Source organism: Boleophthalmus pectinirostris, unplaced genomic scaffold (genome assembly GCF_026225935.1).
Source record: "Boleophthalmus pectinirostris isolate CB_2022bp ecotype Guang Dong unplaced genomic scaffold, ASM2622593v1 HiC_scaffold_8, whole genome shotgun sequence".
In the NCBI taxonomy this organism is placed as follows: domain Eukaryota; kingdom Metazoa; phylum Chordata; class Actinopteri; order Gobiiformes; family Gobiidae; genus Boleophthalmus; species Boleophthalmus pectinirostris.
Genome location: NW_026571515.1, coordinates 3,868,618 through 3,884,050, shown reverse-complemented (window position 1 = coordinate 3,884,050; position 15,433 = coordinate 3,868,618). Strand labels below are relative to the sequence as shown.

The following is a 15,433-nucleotide window of genomic DNA, read 5'->3' as shown; positions in this document are numbered from 1 at the left end:
GCACCAAAAGTTGTGTGGACTTGAAGCATAGTGGTTTAAAAATGCAAACATCACAACATCCCAGCTCGCAGTGAAAGGTTTTTACAATCTATTAAGGTTTTGCGTCTACATCACAAAATCACGTGACCTGGTGTTGATGCCGCCATATTGGAGTCAAACTATCCATCTGGACCAACGCGTAGTATTTGTGTGTGATAAAGTTTGAATTGAATAACAACGGTCTTGATCTGCGTTTCTATTGGATGTTCTGGCTGGAGTCAATCTGCTAAAGAAGGAGGCCAAAGTGTCTTTCTGTCGGATCCCGGCTGATAAAGATCACAGACAGAGGTGGTGTGACGTAGGTTGACCGTGAGCGGCTTGGGGTTCAGTGAGCAAGGTTAAAAACAAATCCAGACACAGACAGGTAGTTGTGGTCCACGGTTTACTTTTTGTTTTTAACCTTGCTCACTGAACCCCAAGCCGCTCACGGTCAACCTACGTTACATTTGGTGTCAGGAGTGGTCCTATGCCGCAGTGAGAAGGTACGATGAATACCAGACAAGGTGGAAAGAAAATGCCTGAAGAGCCTGACGAGGAACCTGGGACGACAATGGCTGACCACCAGGGGACAAAGGCAAGTGGTGTGGAAGAGAAAATGGAGGAATTGGCTGGGATGATGAAGTCGCTAATTGATGCCCAGACCATAAGAGACAAAACTGTCAACACTGAGCGGATCCAACAGGACCAGCGCTGGCAAAACATGGAGATTCAGGTATAGCAACTCCAGCAGCAGCTATTAAGGATGCAGCCAGAGCGATCTGCGCATCCACAGCGGGTTTCAAGGCCCATTCAAGTCACACTAGAAACGCCAACAGAGGAGGAGTATGAGGATGAAGAAAATGAGGGGCCGCGTTACCCTCACAGGCCATACCGGGAGCCAAAGCTTCTTCCCCTGGCTCCTGATGATGACATTGAACATTTCCTGACCACGTTTGAAAGGATGGCTCAGGTTTGCCGATGGCCAGAAAAAGAGTGGGCTGTTCGCCTGGTACCTCTGCTGACAGGCAAAGCCCGAAGTGCCTATGTTCCCATGGACATGAAAGACACAGAGGACTATGACAAGGTGAAGGAGGCCATCTTGTCCAAATATGAAATTACGTCAGAGACCTACTGCCGCCGCTTCAGATCCCTGAAAATCGAGCCCAGTGAGATGCCACGGGAGCTGTATGTCCACCTGAAGGAGCTGTTCATGAGGTGGATTCAGCCAGAAAAAATAACAATCCAACAAGTGTGTGAAAAGCTGATTCTGGAACAGTTCTTGCAGATGGTCAGTCCCGAGCTGGAGATCTGGATTAAGGAGCACGACCCCGCCACCACAGAGTAAATGAAATTATATACACCAAAAGTATTTTTCTCGCCGGTGTACTAGCACAGAATCCCCTCCCCCACTCCGGCCTCTATTTCCATCATCCCGGGTCGCTCCGGCTCTGATTTTAACCCCCGTTCCACTTCCCCTGGCTGTTATCAGGAACAGATGTGATGTTTGGTGATCAACAAAGATCTCACACATTGGGCTACAAAATATTTATATGATTTTAACCCCGTGTGGCTTTTAACTTCTTGGTTGGTGTAGGACGATGTCGAATGAAGTCGTTGTAAATATCTGGATACTAAAGGTCGGACACAGAGCGAGCGTTGATTAGACTGACAAAGCTCCATCGGAATTAGATCGGGATCTATTCCACAACCCAGGAGGACGACTTTAGCTTTATACCTTTCTAATGACGCTGATCTAACGAGCTGGAGATTTTGGACAGTTTTATGTCATTTGCGCTGTTTAAAGTCACCATGATTACACTGAAATAAACTGAATACCACCAGTCTTGACCTCCAGTATGGATGCCAAACATTAAATCACGTGACACATCACACGCAAAACCTTATTAAAACAAGTTAAAGTATGTAATCAAAAGTTGGGTTATTGTAAATAGACAAATACATTTAAGATTAACCATACTGAGGGATGTTACTCTCCTCAATCTGCCCTGGCACAGACCGGCTGGCACAGACCGGCTGACCCTCCCTGACCAGTCGTCCTGTGAAACTGACCTGAGACCTGAGACTTTTGACGAGACACAAAGACGAGCGAGAAGAGCCGTGGAAATGTTGCTGTGGCTAAACTTGATCCGTCCTCTTAAATAATGAACGATCAGATACCATCAATTATTAAGATCATGACAAAGTATTAAACATATTCTTTTTGTCCTGATGCTCCCAACCCCAGACCTGGGCACAGGAAGTGGGCATGATTTACCGCGGGCATGAGTTACTGTCGGCCCGTGTTATAGTGGGTGTGAGTTACCGCGGGGATGATTTACCGTGGGCACGAGTTACAGTGGCCACAATTTACAGTGGGCATGAGCTACCATGGACATGAGTTACAGCGGGCATTAGCTACAGTGGGCGTGAGTTACTGTGGGCATGAGGTACCGTCGGCATAATTCACTGTCTGCATGAGCTACAGTGGGCGTGAGTTACTGTGAGCCCAAGTTAACCTGGGCATGAGTTAACGTGGGCATGAGTTAACGTGGGCATGAGTTAACGTGGGCATGAGTTACCCTGGGCATGAGTTACCCTGGGCATGAGTTACCCTGGGCATGAGTTAACGTGGGCATGAGTTAACGTGGGCATGAGTTAACGTGGGCATGAGTTAACGTGGGCATGAGTTAACCCTGGGCATGAGTTACCCTGGGCATGAGTTACCCTGGGCATGAGTTAACGTGGGCATGAGTTAACGTGGGCATGAGTTACCCTGGGCATGAGTTACCCTGGGCATGAGTTAACCTGGGCATGAGTTAATGAGTTACCTGGGCATGAGTTACCCTGGGCATGAGTTACCCTGGGCATGAGTTACCCTGGGCATGAGTTAACGTGGGCATGAGTTAACGTGGGCATGAGTTAACGTGGGCATGAGTTAACGTGGGCATAATTTACTGTTTGCATGAGTTACCGCAGGCATGAGTTACTGCGGGCCCGAGCTACCGTGGGCATGATTTACTGCGGGCCTGGGTTACCGGGGGCATGAGCATCCACGGGCATGAGCTACCATGAGCTACACTGGGTACAAGTTACTGTAGGCCTGACTTACCATGGGCATAAGTTACAGTGGGCATGAGCTACCACAGGCGTGAGTTAAAGCGGGCATAATTTACCGTCTGCATGAGCGTGGACTCGGAGTTGGCCACCAGCACAAACACATCAGCGTCCAGACAGAACTTATCGATCCAACTGTCCAGCTCTGTGGTCACGTCGATGCCAGGGCTGCGGGCACAGACACACAGAGACACAGTGTGCACATCAGAGAGGAAGAAGAGGAGGAAGAGGAAGCACCATATATGGAAGAAATATAGCTGTATAATATGAGCAGAGGCAGAATCAATATCCCAGGAACAGTGTGGGGCTTCTGTTTGGTTTAGTTTTTTTCTTACAAAGCCTAAACCAGATTTGTCACTTTAAAGCTGCATTGTGTAACTTTTCTGGTGGAGGGTCCGTCTTTTCTTCATGGAGATGTTATTTCAACAAGTGAGGTCAGATCTGTGGAGAGGCAACCCCGCTCCCAGTCAGAATGTCTCTTTTTCAAGGCATTTTTGAGCTATAAACCACTGTAAATTTAATAAATGTAAGGTAGAGCTGTTTTAATGTCATACTGTGGAACATTCCAGGCATAGAAAACAAGCAGGTGATAGACCCTCTGTCAGAAGGGTTACACAATGCACCTTTAAGTATAGACAAAGCATAGCACGAGACTGTAGGGTTGCCAAAAGTATTGAAAATCAGACGTAAATCAATACTAAAACCACTCATTTGAGCAGGTATTGATACTAAAAAAAAGTCTCACACATTGACAGGACAGAAATTAACCTTTCCTGAATTGCTTTAGAATGATCTTGAGCTGTATCAGAAGAAATATAAGACGAGTATACGCGCATGGACCACTGAGAGAGACAAATAAGTCTAAAAATACAAGCCTGTTTTTACTAAGTACACATGTTCTCCCATTGTATTTTTGAGCAATTTAAAAAATATAGTCAAGTTATTGGCTAAAATAAAGATGTGGGGCTTTAAATCTGGGATAATTTATTTGTTTTGATGAGGTTCTAAGGAGGGGACCGGGAGGAGTGGAGGGAGTTACCTGTCCAAAAGCACCAGGTCGTCCCGGAGAAGAGCACACTTTGCTTTGGGCCACATGACACACACCAGGCTCCCGGCGTCCAGCTCCTCCTCCTGGTGCAGAGCGTGGGCCAGCTGATTCACCGTCTGCACACAGTCACAGCATTATATTTATATAAAACAATACAAAAAAGAGCCCATATTACACCAAGTTCTGATCCAAATCCAAATCAACTTTAGTTATACAGCACATTTTATAAACAAAGCAGTTTCCAAAGTGCTGCGCAGAGATCAGAAAATGAAGACAACAAAAAGGTAAACTGCTAAAATTTTGTCCTAAAACAATAAAACCAGTAAAATCAAATAAAAGCAAAACCATAAGAATCGTAAAATAGCTTTCAATACGTAAAATAAAAATAAAATAAATAAAAGACACAAAGGACCGCACAACTCAAGCGGTGTTAAAAGCCAGAGAGTAAAAGTGGGTTTTAAAACGAGACTCAAAACTCTTCACTGTCGGGCTGTTGGGACGTGGAAGGGCAGAACGTTCCAGAGCTTAGGGTCAACCACAGAGAAGGTCCTGTTCCTCTGGTTTTAAGTCTCGTCTTAGGCCCCACGAGTTGGAGCTGGACCTCAGACCTCAGAGCGCGCAGGAGAGTAAATCTGGATGAGGCCCGAGACGTAACGTGGATGCGGGGCCTTTCCATTTAAAAGGTTCAAAAACAAACTATGAAAATCTTAAAATCAATTCTAAAACGAACCTGGACGCCGGTGCAACGACGCTAAAATTGAGGTAATGTGCTCTTGATTTTTTTGGTTTGAGTTTTGATTTTGGTTGAAAGTGTTAAGTGCGCAGTCATGACCTTGCATGACCTGATCCATGTTCTAATGTTATTTCCTCATCACAAACAGACTTGGAGTTGTGTTTTGTCTCATTCACAAGTTTAAAAGTGAAAAAATGAATAGGCCATTCTGTTTTTAAATAGAGTTTCGGCAAAAAGCCATCATCAGATCATTTTTCTTTCTTTGGATCACAGTACACAAAATGGTTGCCAGGAGAGGAGCTCATATCCAAAGAATGGGAGGTTTGTGTACTGTGGTCCAAAGCAAGAAAAATTACCTGACGAAGGCCTTTTGCCAAAACTTTTTTTAAAAATTTAAAAAAGCTTTTTCAGCCATCTGAGCGTTTTTTGTATTTTTTCACTTTTAAGTCGCTGCTCCTCTACAAGAACTTTAGAGTGAATGAAATTAAACAGAAAATGCACAAGTTTAACACACAAACTCTGAATATTTAGGCTTTCAGTTCTTCTCTCAAAACAGAAAACACTTTGTTCCACCTTGTGATGTCATGTGGTGACACAGGAAGTACTCCACTGTGTTTTTAAACTCTCACTGGAATCATTTGGATAATTTTGGCCCTGGAATTTCCAATTTGTACTAAACAAAGAGTAAAAAGGGAGAGGTTAACTTGAAAACTACCGCTTCATGACATCACAAGGTGGGCACAGAGCATTCTGAGCTTTGGAGATGTAAACAAAACACAAGTCCAGGTCTGTTTTGATGAAATAACAGCAGTATAAAGACACCATTTTGTGTAATATAGGACCATTAAAAAGGCGCTCTACGTAACGTTTTGGTTGTGGCTCCATCACCTGCTTGTTTCTATGGATACATCATTGCTCTGCCTGGAATATTCCACAGTGTGACATTAAACAGCTCTACTTTACGTTTATTCAATTACAGGTGGTTTTAAAGCTCAAAAATATCTAGAAAAACAAACATTCTGACTGCGAGCGGGGTCGCCTCTCCACAGATCTGACCTGTAACTTGGTCTGGTTTGGTCTCCATGCACATAGAAAGGTTTAAGACCATAGCCAAAGCAAAACATCTTCATGGAGAAAAGCATTTGACGGACCCTCCACGAGTAAAGTTACACAATGAACTTTAACTTCTTGGGTTCTTTTTAAAGACAATGCAGTAAAGTGTGTTGACCTTGTTGACATGTTTCGGCTGCTTGCTGCGAGCCATCTTCAGAACTGTCCACAGTGTTGGTGGTGACGTGTCGTATATCAGCTGTTGTTACTTCCTGTAGGCGTGGTCAGACCTGATGGACCTGCAGGTCACTCAGACTGACCACGCCTCCCGTCGCCCGGTGTCTCTGGAGGAGGGTGTCCCAGGTGTGTGAAAGGAGGAACGCTCCGTCATCACGGTTAACGCTGTCCGTGCCTCGTTTCCTGATTTCATTGTCCTCCTTGATCCAGGGTTTTAACTTGTTGTTTTCCGATCCAATGACCTGAGCCCCGTCAAAATCCATAATGTGGTTGTTCTTTTTACAGTGTCTGATATGGCGGATTTTAGGTTTTCCTGTTCTGCTTTGTCTTTTTGTGTTCTGGTGAGTCTCCCTGACGTTTCCTTCTCGCATTCCTTTTGGTGTTCCTTTTTTCGGATGTGAAATGCCCGGCCTGTTTCCCCTATGTATGATTTATTGCATGATTTGCATTGAATTTCGTAGATGGCATTGCATTTTTGTTCTTGTGGGATTTTGTCTTTGGGGTGTACGAGCTGTTGGCGGAGTTTTGTGTCTGGTTTTACTACAGTGCTTATGTTGTGTTTTTTTCATGGCTCTCTGGATGGGTTCGGTTATGCCTCTGATGTATGGTAGTGTGACATCGGGCTGACCACGCCTACAGGAAGTAACAACAGCTGATATACGACACGTCACCACCAACACTGTGGACAGTTCTGAAGATGGCTCGCAGAAGCAGCCGAAACATGTCAACAAGGTAAACACACTTTACTGCATTGTCTTTAAAAAGAACCCAAGAAGTTAAAGTATATAAGAAGACAAAATGAACATCTTTTGCTTTACACAATGAACCTTTAAATGCACACTGAGCTCAAATGTATAAGTCTTAAAGGTTGTATGGAGGATTTTTTTTGTTTTTTTTTAGTTTCAAATTGTCAATGATAGCAATATAGAGATGCAGTAGCCTTGTAATTATGATGACCAAAAAAAAAGAGAATAAAAATTCATCAACTCTGGACGTGGTGGGGCTAAACATTTGCCAATAGATAACGACACTGCCTCGTTATCTGTGAGCTGACAGGCTGTCAATCAAACTCCCTACGTTTCTAGTGTAACTGACTTGCCTGCGCCGCCGGTACGTGGTTTACGTACGACTGTCACACAGTCCACAGACGCACAGACGCTGTTTACTCCACCAACGCAACAGTTCTTAGAGGCTTTTTTGACCTATATCTTCCTCGCAGTTCACACAAAGTTTGTTGCGATGGCGACAAGAATCCAGGAGCAGTTCGCCCCAAAACAAAGTCCGTTTTTGAGGTCGCTGAAAGAAGAAGACAAGGGGAAAAGCAGCGAAACCAAACTAAGGTGATTCTTGAAGATTCATTCCAGTGATGGCGCAATTGAAGCAGACGCAGGGTCTAAAGACTGAACGCACTGGTCCACAAATTACTTCTGGACAGGAAACTTCTGCTTATTATGAAAACGTACTTTATTTCCAAGAGCTAGACAAACGTTTTTCAGGACATGAATGCGATATCCTATGTCTGAAAACGTAATTTTCAAGGCAAAGAAAGAGTCCGCTTGCTGCTGCGTGTTGTAGTAGTAGCTAGTTCATTCGCACGGAATCTCCGCGCCCCTCTCTGCCCGTTCCGCTCTTCTCCCTGCTCCTCACGGAATCTCCACGCACTGCTCCCCTCTCCTCTCCTCTCTCTCCCTCTCCTCACTCCCCGCTCCGTTCTTCGCCCTGCTTCTCACTTCTTGTCCGCGCACGAAATGTCCGCGCACCCCCTCCCCCCGCTCCTCACTTCTCCGTCTTGCCTAACCAACACTGTAGTTAGTTGTTTACAAGTCATGTGCAGCGCACCGGTTTCTGGCGTAAGGAGGAGGCGGGAGGAGGCGTTTCTACGTAGGAGCTGTAGGGGAGGGGGGGTGGTTTCACGCATGCGCAACATTTGAAAAAGGACAAACAGTCGCTGGATTTCTCGTTCCTTGGAAAATCCTCTATACAACCTTTAACATTCCTAAACCCTTTCCAAACCCTGTGCTCTGGCTGGTGTTACCTTGATGCTCTTGCGCTCCTCAGACCCTTCTGTCAGGATGAAGGACTCTGCTCCGTCTGTGCCCTCCACCCGCAGGAAGCAGTTGGTGGTGTGCCCGATGCCCGAGGGCAGCACCTTATCGCACAGCATGGCGTTGATGACAGAGCTCTTTCCATTACTCGTCCTGTAGGAAACAAAACGACCGTCACAGAAACCACAGAGCAGCATGGGACAATATTCAGATTTAGTGTTCCGATTAAGGATGTGCATATACTGAAATATTGATTTATCGTATTGTTTAATTTGATCATACAGTACTGGTATTGTGTATAATGTTTGAAATAAAACTAACCTTGCATCACATGAATCGTCACATGTTGAGGGACGATTTTCTCAGCAGCAGCGGAATTTTATTTTGCCGGTAACATAGGTGCAAGGTGATACCAGTCCACCGCTGCCGAGCTTTCTATCAGGAAGAACAACTCACTGCTGCTGCTCAGACATAAATCCTCCAAATGCAAGGTTGGTTTTACTTCTAAACATCGACAGTCTGGCGTATTAATAAATTTGTTTCGGGTGTTTTGTGGAGTGGGTAAGACTGTTTATAGTGGCAGGAGAACTATGACCATTGACATGCACAAGGACTGGATGGATTATTTAAAAAAGTGTCTCCACACGTCTCCAACACTCCAATCATGAGGAAATGAGGCCCTATGTCCAAAATTCCCAACTGTCCCTTTAACCAATTTTAATAATCTTAAATTCGTTTTAGTCTTAACTGTGATACACCACTGTATTCAGAATTTGCCAGGACCATAAAATGTACACACAAGAGCTGCTATTAGTGATAACTGCGTTGTTGCTATGTACGGGACAAACTCTTAGTCATTCTCTTTCTCTGCCAAAGGGGCCGGACTGTGGAACTGTTTACCAAATGATTTCAAATTGGAAACTGATAACAACAAATGTAAAAGTAAATTTAAATTATTGTACGTTGTCAGTCAAAAATGCATCCACTAAAAATGTACTGTATATATTTTATCTGTATGTAACTTATGTGTCTTGTCTTATCTTTTTTAATACATGTAGATTAGTTTTTTGTTTGTTTTTTATATGGACAGTTGCTGAAAGCTAATACTTGTGCTAAAACACTCAAAGCAATTCATCTGGCTTGTCTAATGCGATTGTGATGTCCTTAATAAACCTAAATTTTAAAAAACAAGCATGCGCCAAATGACCGGAATTATTTTTAAGAATAATAAACGTTTACATGATCGAGGGATAAATTAATTCGGCTTTAAAAATCGGAATAAACCACCCACTTACTTCGGAATTAAGTCATTATCATTTTCATTAGGAATTAAGTGTTTACGTGGTCTTTTTAAAGCAGAATTAAATATTTTTATTCGGAATTAAAGCTCTCGTGTAGACGTGTGTGCCTTTAGAACTGGAGCAGACCGTGTGAGCGGTGGTGGGGTCAGTCCGTACCTGCCAAAGAACACCACCTTCATGTGTCTGCGCGCCAGCACCTCTGCGATGCCCGCTGCTTTGCTCTGGTACGCACACACCTCCTGCACCTGCTCCTCTGTGGTGACCGGGTCCAGCTCCTCATTCTTATAAGTCTCTGCAAAAGGACAGAGACGTGTTATTATGGAAAAGTCAGAACATTACACAGGGGACTTTGTGTCTCATTGGATCAGGTATTGGTACTCTTTAGCATAAACACATGTATTGGAGTTCTTCTTGTGCATTGTTTTGTTACCTTCTAAAAACACAGAGCTCTCCTTGATGTAGGCGCCGAGCTGCTCGAAGATGCCGTTGATCTTCTTCTTGGCAGTGACGAAGTGTTTGAGCGGCGAAGCGTTCACCTCGGCCATCAGGCGCTTGTCCTTCTTACTGTGAGCGGCACTGACACTGGCACGTGGGAACACCACAGACATGGCACTGGGCACAGCACAGGGATAAGGGTATTTAATATGGTGCCTAAACTTAAAAAAACAGAGTCAAGAGTTTGCACCATTGTCCTGATTTCTGATTCATAAGTAACTGTTTTAAATGTCCTTGTAACAGTTTAAAGAAGGTTTGTGTGTAACTGGGCGCAGTCGAATTAGACTGATAAGATTTAACAGGATCAATCATAAACCCTAAACATGGAGCAAGGTCTGACAGTGCCCGTCTTGGTCTGGGTCCAGTCTTGGTCTGGGTCCAGTCTTGGTCTGGGTCCAGTCTTGGTCTGGGTCCAGTCTTGGTCTGGGTCCAGTCTCAGACTGTCTCTTAAATAGACACTAACACACTTGTTCCAGAGGACACACTGTGGACACTTTTGCTTTGGGGAATATTCTGTTTGAGAAAATGTCTGATCATAAAATGAAACTACCTCGATGATAAACAAACAGGGAAAGTCCCAGAAACACAGGCTGCGGGCCTCCTGTGTCCTGTGGCAGTGCGCAGGTGTGCCGTGCCCGTGCCACTCTGCCTTGGCACGGCTGGCAGGTGTGTGCCCGGGATGTGGGCAGGGGCCCGGGTTAGCCCTGTTCTGCTGCGTGTGCCACTGGAACAGTAAAGACCAACAGACACCCGAGTTACCCAAGTGACACCGGAACAGGACTCAGCCTGAAGCACCAGCTCAGTGTTGCACGTACACATCAGACATGGCACCCCAGGGTGCCGCCAAGTCCCTAAGCCCATCATGTTTTTGCAGCAGGAACCCGGGGCCGCAGACCCACACCCCGGGGACAGGAGGGACACGGGACAGGAGGGACACGGGGACAGGACTCACCGTAGATGTGCTCGCTCTTCAGAGGCGCTTCACGGTCATGTCCTGCTCTTGTCCCTGCTCTTGTTCTCGTTGTATCCGTCCACCTGAGTCTGAGTCCGGGGCAGACCGGAGCGGACAGACGCCCTCTGGATCCTTCGCGGAGGATCTGTAAACACACTGGCTCTGGATAAACACTACCGGACACTGAGCCTTGGTCCTCTCGGTCCTCTCGGGCTTATGTCCTCTGTCCGCGGTCAGTAGAGGCACACACGGCGGAGGCGCAGCGCTCCGTTTACATCAGAACCAGCTAATGCTAATGCTAACGCTAAAGTTAACATTAGGTAAAGGACACACTGCCCCCGCCAGGCTGCGGACGGTACTGCAGGAGACCAACTCCCCTCACCCGGGCTCATACAGGCTCAGATATTATAACTTTATTAGTATTTTATAATAATAAACTGAGTCAATTTTTACAAACGAACATAACGTAGACAAACATTAAAAGGCTGGAGTTATTGACTGAAAAATGAGAGACAACTGACAGATTCATTTAAGTGACAAAACAGCAAATGTGTGTTGGTTTCTTTTTTTATTTTTATTTAAAAAATATAATAAAAAAATATCGGGACGTGTAGAGAGTAGTCTGTTCCACAGTTTGAAAAGCATTTTAGTAGTATTATAATATTTTTATTATTTTCAGCAGAATCACTGTTGTCATTGTTGTCCTCGTGCATTACTGTGGAGGGCCACACGCGGCCCCACGCGGCCCCACGCGGCCCTGCTCCACAGCAGCGCGCGCCGCCGGATGTTTGCGCTGCGTAAAACGGAAATGCATTTATTTTACTGCGAGTGTGTGCGCTGCTGACCAGAGGATTTTAGCCTTTACCGCGACTGCACAGGCCCGACGCTTTACAGGAGAAGTACGGAGGGTTTGTTCTGTGTAGTTTAAACGCGTCTGTGAAGGAATCGAGTGAAGTCCGGCGGACATGTCTGCGATGTCTCTTTGTGAGTGGGACTGAGGAGCTGCGGAGTGCGCCTGGACGAGCTAACCCCGTTAGTCTGTGTGTGTGCGCGCTGTGCAGCCGTGATCTACGACACGAGACAGAAAGGTAACCACACCGACCCACTGCCGTGATCTTTAAACGCGGATGGCCGTTTTCAGGGCAGATGACAGAACCGAGGCAGACGCGGCGCTGGAGTTACGCAGAGAATGCTCTGGCAGCGCGTTAGCCATAGCAAATGTCTGACGTTTTGTTCCTAATTGTAGAAGCTGGTTTTCCAACGCAGGCTATTTGAGACCGTTTTTGCGGTTAAATTCTCCCACATGTCTTCTTGCAAAGGCTGTAGAAGGCACCAGAACACCCGGGCGCACACAGTCACCTGCCCCGTGTGTGAGGAGCCGTGTGGGGCTGGTCCCGCCACAGACCGGGGCCGTGATGTGGCCCCTGTTAATCACAGAGCTATTAAACATTAAGTTATTGCACTTGGTGCCCTCTCACTTATTTACAGGTAGTAAATAACTCTACAGATGTGTTTTCTGTTGCCCAAATGTAAATGTTACTGGTGTGAGGCGTCTCCTCTGTGATCTGTGCATATTCTGCTTATTTGCATTGAAAGACCTTTTTGTTTTTGTTGTTATTCTGCAGCTCTGCAGAGCGCGTCTCGGCGCCCACACCGGTGCTAGGACGTATCTTCAGACTCTTCACCACTGGCGCTGGAAGCTGCCATCATGCCCTTATCCCCGGAGAGCGGCACCCCCTGTGCCCCACCCTGTGCCAAGCGGGCGCGCTGCTCCGAGCCGTGGCCTGAGGAGGCAGTGGATAACTCATTTGGACTCTACTCTCTGCATCACATGTTTGACATTGTTGGCTCCCAGCTCACGCACCGCGACGTGCGCGTGCTCTCCTTCCTGTTTGTGGACGTGATCGACGAGTACGAGCGCGGCGGCATCAGGTGTGGGCGGGACTTCCTGTTGGCTCTGGAGCGTCAGGGCCGCTGTGACGAGTCCAACTTCAGACACGTTCTACAGCTGCTGCGCATCATCACCCGCCACGACCTGCTGCCCTACGTCAGCCTGCGCAAACGCCACACCGGTGAGACCCCTGACCGCAGAGACCTGACTGACCTGAGCCCCCGACCGGACCTTAACCCCCAACGGACCCCCACAGACCCGACCGACCAGAGCCCTGGTGGCTGTGGACTTACACAAACACATTAGAGGAGAAAGGACAGACCTACGCAGTGACCCTGATGAATCATAAGGGAATTATTAATCCGTGTTCTTTGGACTCAAACGGCCTTTATTACGCCTGTGCAGGAGGCAGGACAGAGGATGTATGATTAACAAAAACAACAACCAGAAGGTACAAAACAATAAAAACAAGAAACATCTTAGTGGGCTTGGTTTATTGTTTACTGAAGACAAAAGTCATTCTTAGTTCACCCACAGATAATGACAAAGACAACAGTAGGAAAATAAGTAACATATTTCAGAAACAATACAATACAGTATTATTATTGAAAAAGGCCAGTAAAGGCGAGTGATAACCTCAGCAGAACAAGAACAATGGGACTGTTTATGGTTCTATATCCTTTTTCTGTCAGTTATGTTTTTGCTGTTTGCTGATTTCTTCTGTTTCCTGTGCACAGTTTGTCCTGACCCAGTGGACAAATACCTGGAGGAGTCGTCCAAAGGCAGTGTGCAGAGCCGGAGCCCCTCAGGCCAGAGGAAAGCAGGTGAGAGCGCCCCCTGTGTGTGTATGTTACTGTGTTAGGCTTTAGAAAACCATCATTATTTTGGCAGAAAACATGCAAATATTTTTAATAATAATTCTTGTTTGTGTTCAGCCCCACAGCCGCTGATCTGCTGCCCTCCTGCAGGGCCACAGGTCGGAGCCTCTCAGGTGGGGCCCTCTCAGGTGGGGCCCTCAGTGAGTAAACCGGCCCGGACGTCCCCCACACACAAACGCAAGAGGAGTCAGAGTGTGGCCGACTGCAAAGAGAAGCAGACGTGTGGTAAGAATAACGACTCATGGTACTTGCAGTAAATATTAAGCATAAACAGAACCTCTGACCCTGACCCTGTGCTCTCCGTGCTCTCTGTTCTCTTGATGCAGACATCCGGCTGCGTGTGCGGGCCGAGTACTGCCAGCACGAGTCTGCTCTTCAGGGGAACGTCTTCTCCAACAAACAGGAGGCTGTGGAGCGTCAGTTTGAGAGATTCAACCAGGCCAACACCATCCTCAAATCCAGAGACCTGGGCTCCATCATCTGTGACATCAAGTTCTCCGAGCTCACCTACCTGGACGCCTTCTGGAGAGACTACATCAACGGCTCTTTACTGGAGGCCCTCAAAGGAGTCTTCATCACCGATTCTCTGAAACAGGCCGTGGGCCACGAGGCCATCAAGCTGCTCGTCAATGTGGATGAGGAGGACTACCAGGCCGGCCGCCGCAAACTGTTGGGCAACCTGGTGACCGGAGAGCTGTGCTCCTCTCGGTGGTAGACTTCAGCCTCCACTTAATGTCCACTGCGCGTGTCCACTGTCCTCCAGTCCTACAGGAGGCAGCCCAGAGCAGGACATACACTCAGAGTGTAGACTCACACAGGAAAGGGAACATTAATGAAACACACTGCACATGGACTTTACTTTTCACTGTTTTATCCTCCACACGATATTTTAGATATTTATTTTAAAGACTTTCTCTTTTGGTTAGAACACAAACTCATACACGTTACTCCCTCACGTTTGTGCCTGATTACTTCCCCGTTGTAGAGGAAACCCGTCCAGTTAAAGTGCTGTGTTCTCATGAAACGTCTGACTACAATGGTAGTCCTTATCCTGTGTTCCTCTGCTTGTTCTTCTGGAGCTCCTGGGAGGTGGAGGGAGGTGCATGGGGGTGGGGCAGGGCTGTGGGTTGGTCAGGTGGAGGTGGACATACACAGTGGACACATACAGTGGACATGTGCAGTGGACGTGGCTCTGAGACCTCTGTGGACTGTAGCTTCTGGACTGTGACATTCTTGTCGATGTTGATGTGTTCTGTAGGGGGCGCTGTCTGATCCTGAGTGGAGATGTGGTCAGTTTATGATGAACATTTTACTGGTACTCTTTGCTTTGTGAGCAGATCCATTACTCTAGAACTGCATATTAAACTTTTTTAATTCAATTTGGGAGTTTTGTCCTTGACTTAAATCCAAGTTCCTTAGAGGATTTGAGTTCTTCAGTGTGTTAAAATATTAACCTGATCAGCTGGTCTCTTCTACATTCAGTTTTACACCCGAAGGGTCTGGAACTGGAGCATAGAACATGAAAATCCAACATCCAAACTTGAGATGATCCAACCACACACACTTTAGTTGTGTCTGGTGTCTCTTAAATTAAGAAAACATCTCTCCAAAATTCTCGAAATGTTCAACTTCTTTTACATGATTTAAGTCATAGTTTGGTGTTTTGATGGT

At 46.3% G+C, this 15,433-nt stretch overlaps 2 protein-coding genes across 3 annotated transcripts in view; one reads left to right on the top strand and one right to left on the bottom strand.

The window, feature by feature from the left end:
• The window catches only part of mfn2 (mitofusin 2), a 45,571-nt gene extending 34,258 nt beyond the window's left edge, over positions 1 to 11,313 (bottom strand). Inside the window, exons 1-7 of one of the 2 annotated variants that reach the window (XM_055165653.1) lie at positions 10,994 to 11,313; positions 10,592 to 10,765; positions 9,977 to 10,158; positions 9,703 to 9,838; positions 8,236 to 8,398; positions 4,172 to 4,296; positions 3,192 to 3,300 (exon numbers count right to left, since the gene is read on the bottom strand). In XM_055165653.1, the coding sequence (XP_055021628.1) occupies positions 3,192 to 3,300; positions 4,172 to 4,296; positions 8,236 to 8,398; positions 9,703 to 9,838; positions 9,977 to 10,154 (711 nt within the window). In that variant the 5' untranslated portion in view covers positions 10,155 to 10,158; positions 10,592 to 10,765; positions 10,994 to 11,313. The remainder of the gene's footprint in view (positions 1 to 3,191; positions 3,301 to 4,171; positions 4,297 to 8,235; positions 8,399 to 9,702; positions 9,839 to 9,976; positions 10,159 to 10,591; positions 10,766 to 10,993) is intronic. The other variant, XM_055165652.1, reaches the window with a different exon arrangement.
• Positions 11,314 to 11,791: 478 nt separating this feature from the next.
• dedd (death effector domain containing) lies at positions 11,792 to 15,141 on the top strand. The gene is made up of 5 exons (XM_055165654.1): positions 11,792 to 12,081; positions 12,619 to 13,065; positions 13,622 to 13,708; positions 13,820 to 13,987; positions 14,089 to 15,141. Exons 2-5 carry the CDS (start codon positions 12,702 to 12,704, stop codon positions 14,475 to 14,477), a joined length of 1,008 nt encoding a protein of 335 aa, XP_055021629.1. The 5' UTR covers positions 11,792 to 12,081; positions 12,619 to 12,701; the 3' UTR covers positions 14,478 to 15,141.
• The last annotated feature ends 292 nt before the right edge of the window (positions 15,142 to 15,433 follow it).

What these genes read in the sequence shown, in the direction of transcription:
- dedd (XM_055165654.1), top strand. Translation starts at nt 12,702, where the DNA reads ATGCCCTTATCCCCGGAGAGCGGCACCCCCTGTGCCCCACCCTGTGCC. An exon ending in CCTGCGCAAACGCCACACCG is followed by an intron (nt 13,066 to 13,621) that starts GTGAGACCCCTG and finishes TCCTGTGCACAG; the next exon opens with TTTGTCCTGACCCAGTGGAC. An exon ending in CAAAGAGAAGCAGACGTGTG is followed by an intron (nt 13,988 to 14,088) that starts GTAAGAATAACG and finishes CTCTTGATGCAG; the next exon opens with ACATCCGGCTGCGTGTGCGG.